At 46.7% G+C, this 22,598-nt stretch overlaps 1 protein-coding gene across 1 annotated transcript in view; it reads right to left on the bottom strand.

Moving 5' to 3' along the window:
- The window catches only part of LOC126234879 (uncharacterized), a 93,723-nt gene that overhangs the window by 47,161 nt on the left and 23,964 nt on the right, over nucleotides 1-22,598 (bottom strand). The window contains exon 4 of the mRNA XM_049943619.1: nucleotides 17,872-18,094. Coding sequence (XP_049799576.1) covers nucleotides 17,872-18,094 — 223 coding nt within the window. The remainder of the gene's footprint in view (nucleotides 1-17,871; nucleotides 18,095-22,598) is intronic.

Below are 22,598 nucleotides of genomic sequence, written 5' to 3'. Positions count from 1 at the left end.
TGCGTCGTTAAGGGAAGAAAATTTTTTATCTGTCTTTACATGTGTTGGGCTGTTTCTTCTACAGTTGCTGCCGGCTTCCTATCCTACTACGGTGAATGTTGGAACAGGGTCATTCCAGTCATAAATAAGGCAAACCATCAGAGGCACAGAGAAACAATATGTAATACAAAAGCAGACCGCGGAAAAAATACTGAAAAGAAATTAACATATTTACATGTGCTACTGAATGATGTGCAATATATATATATATACACTCCTGGAAATGGAAAACAGAACACATTGACACCGGTGTGTCAGACCCACCATACTTGCTCCGGACACTGCGAGAGGGCTGTACAAGCAATGATCACACGCACGGCACAGCGGACACACCAGGAACCGCGGTGTTGGCCGTCGAATGGCGCTAGCTGCGCAGCATTTGTGCACCGCCGCCGTCAGTGTCAGCCAGTTTGCCGTGGCATACGGAGCTCCATCGCAGTCTTTAACACTGGTAGCATGCCGCGACAGCGTGGACGAGAACCGTATGTGCAGTTGACGGACTTTGCGCGAGGGCGTATAGTGGGCATTCGGGAGGCCGGGTGGACGTACTGCCGAATTGCTCAACACGTGGGGCGTGAGGTCTCCACAGTACATCGATGTTGTCGCCAGTGGTCGGCGGAAGGTGCACGTGCCCGTCGACCTGGGACCGGACCGCAGCGACGCACGGATGCACGCCAAGACCGTAGGATCCTACGCAGTGCCGTAGGGGACCGCACCGCCACTTCCCAGCAAATTAGGGACACTGTTGCTCCTGCGGTATCGGCGAGGACCATTCGCAACCGTCTCCATGAAGCTGGGCTACGGTCCCGCACACCGTTAGGCCGTCTTCCGCTCACGCCCCAACATCGTGCAGCCCGCCTCCAGTGGTGTCGCGACAGGCGTGAATGGAGGGACGAATGGAGACGTGTCGTCTTCAGCGATGAGAGTCGCTTCTGCCTTGGTGCCAATGATGGTCGTATGCGTGTTTGGCGCCGTGCAGGTGAGCGCCACAATCAGGACTGCATACGACCGAGGCACACAGGGCCAACACCCGGCATCATGGTGTGGGGAGCGATCTCCTACACTGGCCGTACACCACTGGTGATCGTCGAGGGGACACTGAATAGTGCACGGTACATCCAAACCGTCATCGAACCCATCGTTCTACCATTCCTAGACCGGCAAGGGAACTTGCTGTTCCAACAGGACAATGCACGTCCGCATGTATCCCGTGCCACCCAACGTGCTCTAGAAGGTGTAAGTCAACTACCCTGGCCAGCAAGATCTCCGGATCTGTCCCCCATTGAGCATGTTTGGGACTGGATGAAGCGTCGTCTCACGCGGTCTGCACGTCCAGCACGAACGCTGGTCCAACTGAGGCGCCAGGTGGAAATGGCATGGCAAGCCGTTCCACAGGACTACATCCAGCATCTCTACGATCGTCTCCATGGGAGAATAGCAGCCTGCATTGCTGCGAAAGGTGGATATACACTGTCCTAGTGCCGACATTGTGCATGCTCTGTTGCCTGTGTCTATGTGCCTGTGGTTCTGTCAGTGTGATCATGTGATGTATCTGACCCCAGGAATGTGTCAATAAAGTTTCCCCTTCCTGGGACAATGAATTCACGGTGTTCTTATTTCAATTTCCAGGAGTATATATATATATATATATATATATATATATATATATATATATATATATATATATATATATATATATATACGCGAGGATTGGAACTTAAATAGTGACAACTATTTATTTACAGCTCGTACAAAATAGATACTTGTTTTAAAGTTTTACTGACCTTCACTGACCTTCAAAGTAGTCAGCAGCATTGTGTATAACCCGTTGCCAGTGATGTGGAAGTCTTAGGATACTCTTAGCAGTGCCAGTTGTGTTAACAGTTTGAGCGGCGCGGTCTATTGCCCGACGAATCTGAAGTAGTTCTGAAGCGAATGCCGTGAAGTGTTTCCTTCAGCTTAGAAATCGAGTTGAACTTACGAGGACTAAAGTCAGGGGAGTGCAGTAGGTGGTATAGCATTTAGCAGCCACATCAGTCAAACAAACAGCTTGCAGTGTACGTGCTTGAACATTGTCCTGCAAAATGATGCTCAATTCCTGCAGAAAATGTCATCACTTCTGTCTCTAAGCTGGTCGTAGGTTGTGTTCCAAACATGAACAACATGGAGACAGAAGTGATGACACTTTCTGCAGGATCTGACCATCGTTTTGCAGGGCAATGTTCAAGCACGTACAGTGCAAGCTGTTACTGATTTGTTTGACTGATGGGGCTACTAAATGCTATACCACCTACTGCAATCCCCTGACTTAAGCGCTCGTGAGTTCAACTCGATTTCTAAACTGAAGGAAACACTTCACGGCATTCGCTTTAGAACTGCGACAAATTCGTCGGGCAATAGACCGCGCCACTCAAACTGTCAACACAAATGGCACTGCTAAGAGTATCCTACGACTTCCAAATCGCTGGCAATGGGTTACACACAATGCTGCTGACTACATTTAAGGTCAGTAAAACTTTGAAACAAATATCCATTTTGCACGAGCTGTAAATAAATACCTGCCACTATTAAAGTTCCAACCCTCGTATATATAATGATGTGCAGTAACTACCAGAAATTTTTAGTTTTTTCATGCAGTTCTCATGCGATACATATAGTCGAGATGAATTTACGTATGCCACTGAACGATGTATAGTGACTTACCTATATACAGGGTGTCCCATTTATCTTGACTACTCGAAATAACTGTTTGTCCAGATGCAAATTACAAAATGTTTCAAGCAAATGTTCTTTAGCTGTCAGGGGGACAGTATTCAGCATGATTGCCTTCGTAGTAGCTTTGTTTTTTACAATGATATGAACAGCGCTATGACATTTTTAAATAGCACTCTGAATTTTTTATTTAGTAATTCATTTCCTCTCCTAAAGGCCTATTCAAAAATGTATCACAGTGTACCATTCACTGAAACACAACGTTATTAATTACATAACACAACACTGACTTTGAGCCTGGGATTACAAACTCGTCCACTTGCTGGAGTCAGTGCAGCGGTAGTGCAGCAACAGTGCATCAGCGAGTCGCATATTTAGCTTTCATATTTGTTTTGTAGTTTGATTCTTAATTTCTTTCCTAGTGTTTGTGCGCTTGCATATTTAATTACATAAAATCCTTTCGTATTCTCGTATTTGAGGGGAGTTATATTGCTTATTGATAGCTGTAAAGTATAAATTCGCGGAGTCGTTAGCCAGTTGTTTGTTTTGGACAGCCAGTGCTTTATGTTTATTTCGTAGTCAGTTAGCAGCAAACAGAGGCCAGTGCAGTTTCATCTGTGCTTGCAGAGTGACGTGTCCGAGCAGCAGTAGCAGAAACTAGTCGTATATTCAGTTTTTCGTATTAGTTCCGCAGGTTTAATTCAAATTACTTTGTGTGTTTGTGTGCTTGCGTGATGAAATTTTTCGGAACTTTGCGTATTTTCGAATTAGAAAGGGGTAGTATCAAATTTTAATAACAGGGTGGACAGGGTGTGTGCGTGCTGTGTGCCGGCGCAGGAGGAACTGGCCGCGGTTCGCGAGCAGCTGAGCGTGCTGTTGGCCACGGTCAGCCGCCTTCAGGCTGCTGCCTCGAGGTGCAGTGACGGCGGAGGGTCTGGCGCGTCGCTTGAGACACCCCAGGTGTCGCTTGCTGCGTCCGCTGACTCAGTCGCCGTGGCACCTTCTACTCTACCCTCAGGGTGAGTGGCGGACTGCAACGCGTTCGCGTCGCTCGAGGCGAAGGGTCAATGTGGAAGCTGGTCGGCTGACCTCGCCCGTTCATCCTGCCAGTGGGCAGGTGGCCCGAGCAGGCACACGCTGGCAAAGGCTTGTTGGTTATTGGGAGTTCCAACGTTAGGCGGGTGATGGAGCCCCTTAGGGAAATAGCGTACAGGGCTGGAAAGAATTCCAACGTGCACTCTGTTTGTCTGCCGGGGGGCCTCATCCAAGACGTGGAGGCGGCCCTGCTGCGGGGTGCAGTCGTCTGCAAGTAGTTGCTGAGGCGATCGTCAGTTCGTACAGGCGTCTGGCGGTTTTGGTGAATACCGCTGGCCTCGCACACGGGGTGCAAGCAAAACTCTCTATTTGCAGCATCCTTCCAAGAGTTGATCGGGGGGCTTTGGTTTGGAGCCGAGTGGAGGGTCTCAACCAGAGGCTTCGTCGACTCTGAGACGGTCTCGGCTGCAGATTTCTAGACTTGCGCTATTGGGTGTGGAATTGTAGGACGCCCCTAGATTGGTCATGGGTGCACTACACAAAGGAAGCGGCTAGTCGCGTAGCAGAGTACTTGTGGCGTGCACATGGGGATCTTTTTAGGCTAGGCAGTAGTGCGAGATGTCCTGATGAACACTCACCAGTCGACGTGCAGGCAGGAAAATCAGGACGCGCGCAGTGTAAAGACACTTCAGCTATCAAGATATTATCAGAAAATTTTCAGAGTGTTCGGAATAAAGCTCCTGAATTTACTGCCCTCCAGGAAGCGTGTGGCTCGCAATTCATTCTCGGGACAGACCTAGATGAACCCTGAGATAGGAAGTTATAAAATATTTAGTGAGGATTGGAATGTGTATCGGAAAGACAGATTAGACACCGTAGGAGGTGGTGTCTTCATTGCAGTTGACAAAAATATTGTGTCTACTGAGGTCGAAGTAGAGTGTGGTTCAAATGGTTCAAATGGCTCTGAGCACTATGGGACTCAACTGCTGTGGTCATAAGTCCCCTAGAACTTAGAACTACTTAAACCTAACTAACCTAAGGGCAGCACACAACACCCAGCCATCACGAGGCAGAGAAAATCCCTGACCCCGCCGGGAATCGAACCCGGGAACCCGGGCGTGGGAAGCGAGAACGCTACCGCACGACCACGAGATGCGGGCGAAGTAGAGTGTGATTGAGAAGTTATCTGGTTGCGTTTAACAGGGCTAGTAGAAATAAAGTTAATTGGTGGGTGTTATTACCGGCCACCAGGTTGCACCGTGACAGTTCTAGAATCATTCAAAGGGAGTCTACATTCTGTATAGCAGAAGTACCCGGATCACGCTATATTAGTCGGAGGCGACTTCAACCTACCCAGTATAGACTGGGATGTCTATGGATTCATTACAGGTTGTACAGACAAGCCGTCGTGTGAATTACTTTTGAACACTTTATCCGAAAACTGTCCTGAGCAGTTAAATCGACAGCCAACGCGTAATGGAAATATTTTAGATCTGGTAGCCACGAACAGACCAGACCTCATCGACGGTGTCAGTGTTGAGACAGGGATTAGTGATCATGAGGTTGTCATTACGACTATGGTTACGAAGGCTAGGAGAGTGTTCTTACTAGAAAGAGCAGATAAGCAGTTGTTAGCATCACAATTAGTAAACAAATCGACTTCATTCACTTCCGGTACGATGAACGTGGAACAATTATGGGCAAATTTTAAACACATTGTAAATCACGCATTGGGGAAGTATGTGCCGAAAAAGTGGGTTACGGACGGAAAAGACTACCGTGGTTTAACAGCGCAAATCGGAGAATGCTCAGGAAGCAAAGGCAGTTCCACTCGCGGTACAAGAAAGATCGGGAGAATGAGGACAGGCAAAAGTTAGTAGAGATTAGTGCTGCTGTAAAAAGAGCGACTCGCGAAGCATACAACCACTGCCACCGTCATACCTTAGCAAAAGATCTTGCTGAAAACCCAAGAAAATTCTGGTCTTACGTAAAATCGGTAAGCGCGTCGAAGGCTTCCATCCTGTCACTTACTGATCACTCTGGCCTGGCAACGGAAGACATCAAAACGAAAGTTGAAATTTTAAATTTAGCATTTGAGAGATCTTTCACGCAGGAGGATCGTACAAACATACCGCCGTTTGAGTCTCGTACAGATTCCCGTATGGAGGACATAGTGATATACATCCTTGGGGTTGTGAAGCAGCTGAATGGGTTCAAAATAAATAAATCGCCAGGTCCTGATGGGATTTCAATTCGGTTTTACAGAGAGTACTCTACTGCATTGGCTCCGTACTTAGGTTGCATTTATCGCGAATCTCTTGCCCAACGTAAAGTCCAGAGCGACGCGAAAAAAGCGCATGTGATGCCTGTGTATAAGAAGGGTAGAAGGAGGGATCCTCAGAATTACTGACCAATATCCTTAACATCGGTTTGTTGCAGGATTCTCGAACATATTCTCAGTTCGAATATGATGAATTTCCTTGATACAGAGAAGTTACTGTCCATGCATCAGCACGGCTTTAGAAATCATCGCTCCTGCGAAACGCAACTCGCCCTTTTTTCACATGATATCTTGCGAACCATGAATGAAGGGTATCAGACGGATGCCATATTCCTTGATTTCCGGAAAGCGTTTGACTCGGTGCCCCACTGCAGACTCCTAACTAAGGTAGGTGCATATGGGATTGGTTTCCAAATATCTGAGTGGCTGAAAGACTTCTTAAGTAATAGACCCCAGTACGTTGTCCTCGATGGTGAGTGTTCATCGCCGGCCGAAGTGGCCGTGCGGTTAAAGGCGTTGCAGTCTGGAACCGCAAGACCGCTACGGTCGCAGGTTCGAATCCTGCCTCGGGCATGGATGTTTGTGATGTCCTTAGGTTAGTTAGGTTTAACTAGTTCTAAGTTCTAGGGGACTAATGACCTCAGCAGTTGAGTCCCATAGTGCTCAGAGCCATTTGAACCATTTTTTTGAGTGTTCATCGAAGGTGTGGGTAACATCTTGAGTGCCACAGGGAAGTGTGGTGGGTCGGCTGTTGTTTTCTATCAACATAAATGATCTTTTGGATACGGTGGATAGCAATGTGCTGCTGTTTGCTGATGATGCTGTGGTGTACGGGAAAGTGTCGTCGTTGAGTGACTGTGGTTCAAATGGTTCAAATGGCTCTGAGCACTATGGGACTTAACATCTGAGGTCATCAGTCCCCTAGAACTTAGAACTACTTAAACCTAACTAACCTAAGGACATCACACACATCCATGCCAAAAATGGTTCAAATGGCTCTGAGCACTATGGGACTCAACTGCTGTGGTCATAAGTCCCCTAGAACTTAGAACTACTTAAACCTAACTAACCTAAGGACACCACACACATCCATGCCCGAGGCAGGATTCGAACCTGCGACCGTAGCGGTCGCGTGGTTCCAGACTGACGTGCCTAGAACCGCTCTGCCACTCCGGCCGGCTGAGTGACTGTAGCAGGATACAAGATTACTTGGACAGGATTTGTGATCGGTGTAAAGAATGACAGCTAACTCTAAATATAGATAATGTAAATTAATGCAGATGAATAGGAAAAAGAATCCAGTAATGTTTGAATACTCCATTAGTAGTGTAGCGCTTGACACAGTCACGTCATTTCAATATTTGGGCGTAACAATGCAGAGCGATATGAAGTGGGACAAGCATGTACTGGCAGTTGTGGAGAAGGCGGAAAGTCGTCTTCGGTTCATTGGTAGAATTTTAGGGAGATGTGGTTCATCTGTAAAGGAGACAGCTTATAAAACACTAATACGACCTATTCTTCAGTACTGCTCGAGCGTTTGGGATCCCTATCAGGTCGGATTGAGGGAGGCCACAGAGGCAATTCAGAGGTGGGCTGCTAGGTTTGCTACTGGTAGGTTTGATCATCCCGCGAGTGTTACGGAAATGCTTCAGGAACTAGGGTAGGAGTCTCTAGAGGAATGGAGGCGTCCTTTTCGTGAATTGCTACTGAGGAAATTTAGAGAAACATGATTTGCTGCTGACTGCAATACAATTTTACTGCCGCCAACTTATATTTCTCGGAAAGACCCCAAAGATAAGAGAGATTAGGGCTCGTACAGAGGCATATAGCCAGTCATTTTTCCCTCGCTCTGTTTGGGAGTGGAACAGGGAGAGAAGAAGCTAGTTGTGGTACTAGGTACCCTCCGCCACGAACCGTATGGTGGATTGCGGAGTATGTATGTAGATGTAGATGAGTCGTCAGAAAACAAATGAAAACCAAGTAAAAACATAACACAAAACTGACGTTGAATCTCCTGTACCATTTCCCAGGAGTAGAACATTCAAAGGTGCTCAAAGTAGTGACGCTGGACACCGGCACACAGGTGCACTCGTTCAATGAAAGAATTATTCACTGCTTCCAGTGTTGCCTGCTGAAGAGAATCACAAGCAAGCACTATACGTTCCTGCATGTCTTCTGGAGGTGTTGGAATATCACGATAGACAACGTCTTAAATGCATACCAAAGAAAAAAGTCCAGAGGACGTAAATCAGGAGACCTAGCGGGACAAGTAACTGTTCTTACTCGACCAATCCATCTGGCAGGATACCTTCGGTTCAGAACATGACGTGAACGCGAGGCATTATGTGCTGGACATCCATCGTGTTGATACCACATAAGCATTCCGGTTCTTAGCGGCACTTCATCCAGAAGAGGAGGAAGAATTCGTCTGAGGAAGTTGGCTTACGCTGTGCCGTTTAGACTACGATTGGTGAAATAAGGGCCAATGATTGTAGTACCAAGCATCCCAAACCAGACGTTAACTCTCCACTGACGCTGTTGTTCCACCTGTGTAATCCATCGTGGGTTGTCGCTGAACCAATAATGCATGTTCCTTGTATCTACCCGTCCTTTGTTTGAGAAGGAACATTCGTCGGCAAATACTGACTGAACTGCACATGATTCTGGAAATCATTCCCATGCAATTATTGATGCAGGTATACATGGTAAGGATGGAACCGGTGACGTGTTAGAATAGGATGTACACTGGTTTTAGGAATGCGAATCTCGTGTTCAAGCTGTCGTGTGCTCACATGTGGATTCGTAGCAACGGAAGCGAGAACAGTAACTTCGGCAGTTTCGTCTGTGATAGTGCTACGACGATTGCGTTGGCGTGGGTTGAAACTTCCAGTTTCCCGAAACTTCGCAACAAGACGAGAAAACATCCGTCGCGAAGGTGGATTCTTGTCAGGATATTATCTCTCTGTACAGTTCCGCTGTCTGCGTAGCATTTCGCCTACCTTAAACAACAACAATAAAAGGAACGTTATGTCAATGCAGTTTGTAGGGAAGATAGCCTGTCAAACGATAAATTACTGTACTAAATGTAACCGCACATAAGAAAAGAGTATTACAATTACTGTTATGCTAACTTACATTCCCCGTAAATGCGTAGCATTTCTACCTTCTCTTCGTTGATGTACATTCTACTCATACAACTCTTCAACTGACGATGGTTGTCGGAATGACGGGTGTGCATTCTACTTACGTTTACATTTGTCCTCTGTTAGCGTCAGCACGAGGATGTGTTCCATTACTGCGAGTACCTGCACTAAGCGCTGGGAGCGTCAACGACAGTGTTGTGTTATGTAATTAATAACGTTGTGTTTCAGTGAATGGTACACTGTGACACATTTTTGAATAGGCCTTTAGGAGAGGAAATGAATTACCGAATAAAAAATTCAGGGTGCCAGTTAAAAAAGTCATACCGCTGTTCATATATTTGTAAAAAAAACAAAGCTACAACGAAGGTAATAATGCTATTGATATCCCCGTGACGGCTAAAGAACATTTGCCTGAGACATTTTGTAATTTGCTCTGGAAAAACAGTTGTTCAGGGTGGTCAAGATTATATACAGGGTGTCCCATTTCAGGCAAATGTTGTTTAGCCGTCAGGGGGATATCAATCAGCATGATAGCCTTAGTTGTAGCTTTATTTTTTACAAAGATATAAACAGCGGTATGACTTTTTTAACTGGCACCCTGAATTTTTTATTCGGTAATTCATTTCCTCTCCTAACGACCTATTAAAAAATGTGTCAGAGTGTGCCATTCACTGAAACACAGCGTTATTAATTGCATAACACAACACTGACGTTGACGCTCCCAGCGCTTAGTGCAGGTACTCGGGGTAATGGAACACATCTACGTGCTGACGTTGACAGAGGACAAATGTAAACATAAGTAGAGTGCACACCCGCCATTCCGTCAACCATTGTCAGTTCAAGAGCTGTGTGAGTTGAATGTACACCAACGAAGAGAAGGTGGTAATGCTACTCATTTATGGGGTATCAGGTAAGTAGCTTACTAGGTATATATATATATATATATATATATATATATATATATATATATATATATAAATTTTCTGCAGTATCAATACCTGGTAAGTAATATACAGGGTGGTCCATTGATAGTGACTGGGTCAAATATCTAACGAAATAAGCATCAAACGAAAAAACTACAAAGAACGAAACTCGTCTAGCTTGAAGGGGGAAACCAGATGGCGCTATGGTTGGCCCGCTAGATGACGCTAACATAGGTCAAACAGATACAGACTGCGTTTTTTTAAATAGGAACCACCATTTTTATAACACATTCGTGTAGTACGTAAATAAATATGAATGTTTTAGTTTAGACCACTTTTTTCGCTTTGTTATAGATGGCGCTGTAGTAGTCACAAACTTAGAAGTACGTGGTATCACGTAACATTCCGTCAGTGCGGACGGTATTTGCTTCGTGATACATTACCCGTGTTAAAATGGACCGTTTACCAATTGCGCAAAAGGTCGATATCGTGTTGATGTATGGCTATTGTGATCAAAATGCCCAACGGGCGTGAGCTATGTATGCTGCTCGGTATCCTGCACGACATCATCCGAGTGTCCGGACCGTTCGCCGGATAATTACGTCATTTAAGCAAACAGGAAGTGTTCAGCCACATGTGAAACGTAAACCACGACCTGCAACAAAACATGATGCCGAAGTAGGTGTTTTAGCTGCTGTCGCGGCTAATCCCCGCATCAGTAGCAGACAAACTGCGCGAGAATCGGGGATCTCAAAAACAACGGTGCTGAGAATGCTACATCAACATCGATTGCACCCGTACCATATTTCTATGCACCAAGAGTTGCATGGCGACGACTTTGAACGTCATGTACAGTTCTGCCACTGGGCACAAGAGAAATTACGGGACGGTGACAGATTTTTTGCACGCGTTCTAATTAGCGACGAAGCTTCATTCACCAAAAGCGGTAACGTAATCCAGCATAATATGCACTATTGGGCACCGGAAAATCCACGATGGCTACGACAAGTGGAAGATCAGCGACCTTGGCGGATCTATGTATGAGTGCGGCATTATGGGACGAAGGATAATTGGCCCCCATTTTATTTTTGGCAATCTAAATGGTGCAATATATGTTGATTTCCTATGTAATGTTCTACCGATGTTACTACAAGATGTTTCACTGCATGACAGTATGGCGATGTAGTTCCAACATGATGGATGTCCGGCACATAGCTCGCGTGCGGTTGAAGCGGTATTGAATAACAAATTTCATGACAGGTGGATTGGTCGTCGAAGCACCATACCATAGCCCGCACGTTCACCGGACTGACGTCCCCGGTTTTGTTTCTGTGGGGAAAGTTGAAGTATATTTGCTATGGTGATCCACCGACAACTCCTGACAACATGCGTCAGCGCATTGTCAATGCATGTGCGAACATTACGGAAGGCGAGAGGAATGTCGTTACACGTATTGCCAAATGCATTGAGGTTGACGGACATAATTTTGAGCATTTATTGCATTAATGTGGTATTTACAGGTAATCACGCTGTAACAGCATGCGTTCTTAGAAATGATAAGTTCATAAAGGTACATGTATCACACTGTAACAACCGAAATAAAATGTTCAAACGTACCTACGTTCTGTATTTTATTTTAAAAAATCTACCTGTTACCAACTGTTCGTCTAAAATTGTGAGCCATTCATTTGTGACTATTACAGCGCCATCTATCACAAAGCGAAAAAAGTGGTCCAACTAAAACATTCATATATATTTACGTACTACACGAATATGTAATAAAAAATGGGGGTTCCTATTTAAAAAATCGCAGTTGATATTATGAAACGTCCCCTTTTAAACAATTTTACACGACTGTGCTTAAACTGACACACTATATTTTGTTAGCGCAACGCAATCTGACTTTCAGAATTCCCTACAAAAGAATGGCCCTGACTAACATTAAACTATACCATTCACAAATCACTAAATCACTTACCTCACAAAAATCTTCGTTACTCCCACTACTGCAATACAGCAAGCGCCACTACTGCCAGCTAAATAAAAGATTCAAACTATGGAAGGCACTAACTACTGATAGGGAAAGTTAGCAAATGAAAGATATTAATAGAGAACAAACAATGTATTTACCTTTCCGCCATCTCTCTCCCCACATCCACCACTGCTGGCGGCTCACCTCCAACTGCGCAACGCTACGCGCTGTTCGCAGCCAGCTGCCTAACACTACACTGGCGAGTATTACAACAATGCAAAGCAGCCACAGACTGCACACAGCACAGCCAGTGATTTTCATACAGAGGTGGCCTTACCAAAAAAACCCTAAACAGCCTACTTACAATATCCGTTTGACCTATGGCAGCGCCATCTAGCGGGCGAACCATAGCGCCATCTGGTTTCCCCCTTCAAGCTAGACAAGTTTCGTACTTTGTAGTTTTTTTTGTTTGATGCTTATTTCGTGAGATATTTGGCCCGGTCACGATCAATGAACATCCCTGTATATATGCATTATGTGCAGTGTGCAGTACCTGGTAAGTTACTGCACATCACTCAACGGTACACGTAGATTCATTCCAATATACAGCATGAGAACTGCATTAGTAAAGCGGGACTGCTACGGTCGCAGGTTCGAATCCTGCCTCGGGCATGGGTGTGTGTGATGTCCTTAGTTAGGTTTAAGTAGTTCTAAGTTCTAGGGGACTTATGACCTAAGATGTTGAGTCCCATAGTGCTCAGAGCCATTTTCTTGCATTAGTGAAAATAAAAACTGCTAGTTACGGCACATCATTATAATACATATTGTGGTGTCACCGCTAGACACCACACTTGCTAGGTGGTAGCTTAAATCGGCCGCGGTCCATTAGTACATGTCGGACCCGCGTGTCGCCACTGTGTGATCGTAGACCGAGCGCCACCACACGGCAGGTCTAGAGAGATTGACTAGGACTCGCCCCAGTTGTACGACGACGTTGCTAGCGACTACACTGACGAAGCCTTTCTCTCATTTGCCGAGAGACAGTTAGAATAGCCGTCAGCTAAGTTAATGGCTACGACCTAGCAAGGCGCCATTTGTACCATTGCATGTATATCAAGATAGTCTCACTTGTATCATCAAGAATGCTGTATACCAAAGGACGATATAAAAGTTATGTGTTCTAGTAGCTACGTTCTTTTCTTTATCACATTCATTACGAATCCTGTTCCAGACTTCGCGCCAGTCGGCGTGTGTGTACGTGTGCCCTTTCGGCTACCTGTCTCTGTGGACTGGCTGCCTTGTCAGTCCACTACATTGGCGGCGAGTCTCAAAAGGGACTTTAGCGTTCGTATTGTATTAAATTGCTTGTGTCATGGCTTCGCCACATTCTCCAGATGTACTGTCCGAATTTTATCGCTTACAGAATCAGCAGACGCAGGCCTTGTTGGATGCCCTTGGACAGCTCGTCCAGGGTCAACGTGCACTGCAAACCGATGCGGCCGCCGCCGCTTCACCGCTACCGCAGCCACAACATGCAGTTGCACCCCCGTTTCGTGGCTTTGATGCAGCCATTGAATCTTGGACGGAATGGTCACGACAATTTGGATTTCATCTCGCCGCCTACAGAATTCAAGGTAATGAGCGGCAGCCGTATTTGCTTTCGTGTGTAGGTGTGTCCACCTACTGTGTGATAGTGAAATTGTTTCCCCGACGCGACGTAGCAACTCTGTCATACGAAGAAATTTTGTCTGCTTTAGATGCCTATTTCAAGGAAACAGTCAATGTCGTTGCACAAAGGTATACGTTCTTTCGTACAAAACGTACGGCCGGTCAGACTAATAGGGAGTGGGTTGCAACTTTGCAAGGACTTACTAGGGATTGTGCATTTGAATGTGACTGTGGACTCCCTTATTCAGATACTATGGTGCGTGATGCAATAGCACAGAACGTTTCTGATGTTCGCATACGGGAACAGATTTTGAAACTCGTCAGTCCCTCCCTTCAACAAGTGATAGACATATTGGATAGGCAAGACACACTTGACTTAGCTCAGGAATCATTTGCAACTTCGCCGGCCGTGTGTCACATTAACCGGCCCGCCGGGCCCGCTGCACGGAACGCTAACCTGCCCTCGCGCTCGTCCGCGCAGCCACGTGTCCCGCGCAAGCAAGCAAATGCAGTGAAATCATGCCCGCGGTGTGCAACTAGACATTCGCGTGAGAATTGCCTGTCACGCCAAGCTATTTGCTTTTACTGTTTTAAGAAAGGACATGTTCAAAGTGTTTGCCAGAAAAAGCTCAACTCAGACAATCACAACCATTGCAGGCCCTTTGCTTCGCGCCGGAATAGGACCAAGGACAATCAGGCTCGTGAACCTTCGCCCATGGACATTCATGTAGTTAATTCCACCCCGTCCAGTGCCACTTTATCTAACAGTGACTGTGTTCGTCCCGCAAAAAGTGTGCGTCGACGTCGACGGAAGTCCCATCACGTCGCGCGTGATTCTGTTCCAGTGTCTGTTCACGTTGCACAAAACAGTCGCTTTTGTCGTCAGCAGGACAATAAACTTTTTGTAGATTTGGACTTTGCCGGACAAGTGATACCGTTCCAGCTCGATACCGGAGCTGCAGTTTTATTGCTCAATCACGCCACGTACAAACAACTGGGCGCACCTCCATTGCGTGCCGCAAATGTTAAGTTAAATAGTTATTCCGGACAAGCTCTCCCTGTATTAGGACAGTGCACTCTTCTTGCCCCATACAAGGGACAAACAAAACTTGTGTCATTTTACGTCCTTCGTTCTTCTACTGCAGTGAACTTGTTTGATTTAGATTTGTTTCATTTGTTTAACATGTCTATAGTAAATCAGATCCTATCAGTGAACCAGACTGTGCCTTCAGCCAGTGTTTCTAGTCAATGTGAGGAATCTGCAGTCAATTTTTCACAGGGCCTTGGTTGCGCTAAGAACTATGAAGCACATTTGGAACTGAAAGTAAACGCGTGACCAAAATTTTTCAGGGCGCGCAATGTTCCCCACGCATTGCGTTATGAGGTCGCCAACCGCTACGATATCTTGTATCGGTCCACTGCTAAGCACGGCAACGCTGATGCGTTGTCCCGTTTGCCTGTTGCTGAGGATAAAGCATTCGATTCTTCTGAACTTGCTTGCATGTTCATTGACTCGGAAACCGATGCCATGGTCGACTCGTTTCCGATTGATTTTCGTCGTGTAGCTACAGCCACAGCTGCTGACCCTGTCCTTGCTACTGTTTTGCGTTTTGTTGCTACGCAATGGCCCTTGTCGAAGTCACGGATCGAGGATCCGTTGGTTCGCCGATTTTTTGCTCACCAGGAGAGACTTTTTGTACGACGTGGTGTTTTGTTGTTGCGTTCTGATAATGATCAGTCCAGAGTAGTGGTCCCACGTTCGTTACAGTCCTCTGCCTTACGCCTTCTTCACCAAGGACATTGGGGTATAGTGCGCACGAAACAACTTGCTCGTCAGCACTGTACTTGGTTTGGAATCGATGCTGCGATTACGAATATGTGGTCTTCTTGCATGGCGTGTGCCGCACAACACTCCGCGCCACCGCGGAAATTCTTTGCATGGCCGACCGCCACTTCCCCTTGGCAACGCTTGCACATAGATTTTGCCGGTCCATTCTGGAATACTCGATGGTTGGTTGTGGTCGATTCTTTCAGTAATTTTCCTTTTGTTGTCCGACTGTCTTCCACGACGTCATCTGCCACCATACAAGCGTTATCTGCTATCTTTTGCATTGAAGGTCTTCCACAGACTATTGTTTCCGACAATGGCCCACAATTCATGTCCGCAGAATTTCAGTCATTCTGCAAGGCCAATGGTATTCAACATCTGACATCCGCGCCGTTTTCGCCACAGTCAAACGGTGCCGCTGAACGATTGGTCCGGACTTTCAAGTCACAGATGTTGAAGTTGAAAGAGTCGCATTCTCGGGAGGACGCGTTGTTGCTCTTTTTGTGTTCGTATCGCTCTCAGCCCCGAGATGGTCGCTCGCCGGCTGAGTTGCTCCATGGTCGTCCTCATCGAACCTTGATGTCTTTGCTGCATCCGCCGCATCAGGTTCCTGTGCAGCGGCAGACTCCTGCTTTTGCTCCTGGCGACGTTGTCTTCTATCGCAACTATCGAGGTTCACGGCGTTGGCTCGCAGGGCGCATTCTTCGCTGCCTCGGCCGCGCGATGTATTTGGTTTTGGGGGCCTCTGGTGAGGTGCGTTGGCATCTCAATCAGCTGCGCCTCTGTCGTCGCCTGGGTTCTGCTGCTCCCCGTCTGCTTTCAGCGACGGTGCCGACCGGTCAGCGCCCTGGGGACCCATCTACTGGCTCGCCTCATCCCCAGGTGTTACCGACGATGCCTTCCATTTTGCCCCATGGCGACGCGCCGCTGCCGCCGCCGCCGCCGCCGCCCGCGGTGGACGCTTCGCTGCAGCCGCCAAGCGCCTCCCTGGGTCACGCGCCGCCGATCGCTTCCCGTGACCAGCTGTCCTCCGCCATGGAACTCTTGCCCGCTCCGGACCACATGGCGTCTTCGCGCGTCGGATACCCCGACGCAATGGAGGTCGACACTTCGGCCCCTTCTGTCTCATTACGGACGCATACACCGCTTGTTGGCGTGCACCCTGGACTAGGTTTTCAGGCGTTTCCTAGCTCCCCTCGGACCGAATGGCCAGGTGCGGGTGGCACAGCCTCGCCTGTTGTTAGGCTCCCCACCTCATCGCATACGTCAACATGGGGTCCTCCCCACGGCGGGCGGAAGCCTTATAACACGACCGTTCGCCGATTTGCGGGGGAGGAATGTGGTGTCACCGCTAGACTCCACACTTGCTAGGTGGTAGCTTAAATCGGCCGCGGTCCATTAGTACATGTCGGACCCGCGTGTCGCCACTGTGTGATCGTAGACCGAGCGCCACCACACGGCAGGTCTAGAGAGACTGACTAGGACTCGCCCCAGTTGTACGACGACGTTGCTAGCGACTACACTGACGAAGCCTTTCTCTCATTTGCCGAGAGACAGTTAGAATAGCCTTCAGCTAAGTTAATGGCTACGACCTAGCAAGGCGCCATTTGTACCATTGCATGTATATCAAGATAGTCTCACTTGTATCATCAAGAATGCTGTATACCAAAGGACGATATAAAAGTTATGTGTTCTAGTAGCTACGTTCTTTTCTTTATCACATTCATTACGAATCCTGTTCCAGACTTCGCGCCAGTCGGCGTGTGTGTACGTGTGCCCTTTCGGCTACCTGTCTCTGTGGACTGGCTGCCTTGTCAGTCCACTACACATATTTAATTGAATAACTTTTAATTAATACATACATATATTATTCTGTTCTTGTGTAGGACAATCTAATTAGATACACTATGAACTCACAGCTGAATGAAAAAGGGAACCTGCTGCAAACGGGCAACGATCTTACTACATTACACCTGTCTAAAGTACTTAAGATACGTTGCAAATTTTACATTTATGTGACAAACTATAAATATAGAGTACTGTATTTTAACTGTCAAAACATACCAAGAAGGCATTGATAGTTTTTTTTCACAGTGGGATAAGTGTATTAAGAGCTATGGAGATTAATTTAGAAATAATAAACAGTTTATGTACCTTTTTCCTGTCTAGTATTCGTTTGACTGTCTCTTACAATAGCTGCAAAACAGCAATGAAAAGCTACTGATGCTTCACAGAAATAATTCAGTTGATGGATGCAGTCTACTTTGTACCTGGGAATAGTGAGCACAGAGGAGAGTCCGCTGCCGTAGCTGGCGGTGACGAGCAGGTAGGCGATCAGCAGCCAGGACAGCACGTGGCGCGTGGGGCCCACGACACGTGTGTGGCGCCGCTCCACGTCCGGCGTCTGCAGCACCAGCAGGCCCAAAGAACGGAAGAAGCAGTCCTCCACTGTGGAGTATCGCCCGCCGGCCAACACTGTGTCATTTTCCTCACCTGCAGGCAGTAGGTATTTAGGAGCCCAGTAATTATATTCCACAGATTATTGCTGTTCTTAAAGATGTTTCAGAATGGTACCGACTAACTTCGAAGTGCTGTTAAGTCTTACACGAGGAAGAATTTAAGAACAGGGACTCGTGTCCGACAGTGAAGTTACACAGGATCGAAAATACGGGGTCAAAAGTTATCCATACGCCGCCACCCTTGGAATAGGCTATTTTTCTATGTTAAAAATATGGTGCGGATTGTTGTTATTCTCACATTCAGATAGAATTTACCGGTGAATATTCTCACAAAATATCTGTAATTTTTGTACAATTGAATTTCTGGTAACGTCACATTCTAGTAGTAAGATACTAAGTTTTACATACTTCTGGAAACACTTCAGCTACTTGGTGATAGAAAAAGAGTTTACAATTTTTAAGCAACAATAGAAAGGAATTTTGTAACCGCTGATAGTGGCAACCTCCTGAATGTCGATGCGTTTATGGTCCACTCATTTATAGCGGCGATATGTGCAAGGACCGACATTGTTTCCCTGCTTCCTGCAACATCATTAAACTCGCTCAAAATTAAGGAACAGCAAATCTTTTGCTTATGGGTCCGTATCTTGTATCTAGACTATCGACTTTCGGTTATGAATGACGACCCAATGCACAGTAAAGTCATTCTTGGCAAATATTAGTGCTGATTTCCTCTACACAAGATACTCAGCAGAGGCAGTGCAATGGGAATGCGCTCTGTGGCGCAACGGACAGCGTTTGCGCCTGGGGATGGGGAGGATACAGGTTCAAATCCTATAAGGGTCATATACTTGAAAAAGTTCATCACAAAATACGAAAATAGCGTTAGCAAGAACTTATTGGATCCGCTGTTTTGTTGGTGGGATGCATTATGTATAGCTTCAGTTTAATCATAGTCTGAGAAATGGACAATTGAGAATAAATGCATTTACTTTGCGTGCAAACAATTCAATTTTTGAAAAGCATTGCTACTAGTGCACATATCGCCATACGCCCACAGTACAACCAGATGTAGGAGTATGTAGTTTTGTATCGGAAGAGATTTAAAGCATGTACAACATAGAGGTAACACAAAAGTAAGGACTTTAATGTTTGTGAGTGCAAACTAAAGTCAGTGTCTGAAGCAGACTTACTTTATCTTTATATCAGATGATAAAACTTCAAAAATTTGAACAATAACGATCTTAGCTGGAATGTACGAAGATAAAAAGCTATTGTTCCTAATAAAGTAAAACGTGTATGATCATACACTCCTGGAAATTGAAATAAGAACACCGTGAATTCATTGTCCCAGGAAGGGGAAACTTTATTGACACATTCCTGGGGTCAGATACATCACATGATCACACTGACAGAACCACAGGCACATAGACACAGGCAACAGAGCATGCACAATGTCGGCACTAGTACAGTGTATATCCACCTTTCGCAGCAATGCAGGCTGCTATTCTCCCATGGAGACGATCGTAGAGATGCTGGATGTAGTCCTGTGGAACGGCTTGCCATGCCATTTCCACCTGGCGCCTCAGTTGGACCAGCGTTTGTGCCGGACGTGTAGACCGCGTGAGACGACGCTTCATCCAGTCCCAAACATGCTCAATGGGGGACAGATCCGGAGATCTTGCTGGCCAGGGTAGTTGACTTACACCTTCTAGAGCACGTTGGGTGGCACGGGATACATGCGGACGTGCATTGTCCTGTTGGAACAGCAAGTTCCCTTGCCGGTCTAGGAATGGTAGAACGATGGGTTCGATGACGGTTTGGATGTACCGTGCACTATTCAGTGTCCCCTCGACGATCACCAGTGGTGTACGGCCAGTGTAGGAGATCGCTCCCCACACCATGATGCCAGGTGTTGGCCCTGTGTGCCTCGGTCGTATGCAGTCCTGATTGTGGCGCTCACCTACACGGCGCCAAACACGCATACGACCATCATTGGCACCAAGGCAGAAGCGACTCTCATCGCTGAAGACGACACGTCTCCATTCGTCCCTCCATTCACGCCTGTCGCGACACCACTGGAGGCGGGCTGCACGATGTTGGGGCGTGAGCGGAAGACGGCCTAACGGTGTGCGGGACCGTAGCCCAGCTTCATGGAGACGGTTGCGAATGGTCCTCGACGATACCCCAGGAGCAACAGTGTCCCTAATTTGCTGGGAAGTGGCGGTGCGGTCCCCTACGGCACTGCGTAGGATCCTACGGTCTTGGCGTGCATACGTGCGTCGCTGCGGTCCGGTCCCAGGTCGACGGGCACGTGCACCTTCCGCCGACCACTGGCGACAACATCGATGTACTATGGAGACCTCACGCCCCACGTGTTGAGCAATTCGGCGGTACGTCCACCCGGCCTCCCGCATGCCCACTATACGCCCTCGCTCAAAGTCCGTCAACTGCACATACGGTTCACGTCCACGCTGTCGCGGCATGCTACCAGTGTTAAAGACTGCGATGGAGCTCCGTATGCCACGGCAAACTGGCTGACACTGACGGCGGCGGTGCACAAATGCTGCGCAGCTAGCGCCATTCGACGGCCAACACCGCGGTTCCTGGTGTGTCCGCTGTGCCGTGCGTGTGATCATTGCTTGTACAGCCCTCTCGCAGTGTCCGGAGCAAGTATGGTGGGTCTGACACACCGGTATCAATGTGTTTTTTTTCCATTTCCAGGCGTGTATTAACTAGAAAAATCTTTCCGTAGGTAACGCGTGTGGACAGCGATTGCAAATGTAAGCGCATGTAAACGGCAAGGAAAACATAAAATATCCTCTTTGTGATGGTGAAGTTTTGTAATTTTGATTTGGTTTTCTCATGACAGGAGTGTCGAGTCGTTTTACAAATAAGTTAAAATATTGTTTTGGCTGAATTCGAATCAGTCGATATCATCTTATAAAATTAGATGATCATGTTATAAAGTCTGATAGTCTACCAATTTTTCTTTGGTTCCATTTTGCTAGTTGCTTTTGGTCCAGACGGACGTCTCTTGACAGCTGTTTAAGTCCATCGTTCATTCTTTTATTCAGTCTGCCCCTTTTTTTCAGTTATCAACCAGCCGTCTGACCGAACACGCTGAGCTACCGTGGCGGCATGTATCTGAGCTACCGAATGAGGTACACAACACTGGGTATAACGACAATTTTCATTAAGAGTTTAATGTCGCTGGATGACGCTATCCATCCTTGTAACAGTGGGAAATCATATCTCACAGGTAAATTAACGTTCAATTCAGAGTGCAAGGGTTTTTTAGTTGAGTAAGGGGCATTGTGCATCGACGTGGTGGCATTTGGCCGGTGCAGTTCAACCATATTTTACCTATCTTCTCATTCTTTAGAACACTCGGAAACAATTTTTTAGCAACTTTAATAGATGTATTTGTACAGTATGGTATTATACACCGTTTGTGACCCATTTTGCGAAACGTAAATTCCAAAACAAGATATCACTGTGAACTGGCTTTATGACAGTGGGTGCTGCGGGCTAGACAGTGATGTCACAGGCATCACATGACTCGAATGATGCGTTCTAGCGGGCTTTCAAAGTATTTTCATTTCATTTCCATTTTTATAAAGGAATACTGAAATTCAGGAGAAAAAAAGATTTGTGAGCGTAAAATGACATAATTAACTATTTAAAAGGGTTTTCAGAAAACAGTCGAATTCCCATATTGCGACCTCTGCTGCTGATTACTTTGGCAGTCTGTCACGATCCATGAACGTGACTACAATGGGTGTCTCACCAGGCGTTTCTGACGGTACTGACAAATTCGTAACTCTGCGTAGACGAATTCAGCCCAAACAGTTACCATTTGTCAGGTGTGTCACGTGACAGCCTGTGTGAACAGAATGTCAGTTGTTTTCTCGTTACTAACAAAAGTAATTTTAAGTGGAATTCTGATATGAACATTTGACATAACGGAGACAAATTACTTTTCTGTGATGTGATCAACAGAGACAGCAATACACGCATAACAGTCAGAGCTGTAGTTCAAAATGGCTCTGAGCACTATGGGACTTCACTTCTGAGGTCTTCAGTCCCCTAGAACTTAGAACTACTTAAACCTAACTAACCTAAGGACATCACACATATCCATGCCCGAGGCAGGATTCAAACCTGCCACCGTAGCGGTCGCGCGGCTCCAGACTGTAGCGCCTAGAACCGCTCGGCCACTCCAGCCGGCAGAGCTGTAGTATCTGCTGGATAGTGTTGCTACATGGCGGTAGCGGCGAAACAGCGTCGTACAAGCCGCGACACGACAAGGTGCAAATCGGGCATCGGAAACGTGGTGAACAAATGTTTCTCGTTCAGGAACTCCATTACTGATATTGCCAGCTTGCATTTTATACCCCTTGTGATTCCAACCTTGTTAGTTACAAGTGACGGCCAAGACGTTTGCGTTCGAAGGCCGCATGGTCCAGAATCGGTCGCCATTCAGGCGATATCGCCGTGAGCATGGAGGCAATCATCGCGTCGACGCACTAGGCTGA

The sequence above is a fragment of the Schistocerca nitens genome, chromosome 2 (assembly GCF_023898315.1).
Source record: "Schistocerca nitens isolate TAMUIC-IGC-003100 chromosome 2, iqSchNite1.1, whole genome shotgun sequence".
Taxonomy (NCBI): Eukaryota; Metazoa; Arthropoda; class Insecta; order Orthoptera; family Acrididae; genus Schistocerca; species Schistocerca nitens.
Note: the sequence above shows the minus strand (reverse complement) of the source record. Positions and strands in the feature narration are given on the sequence as shown.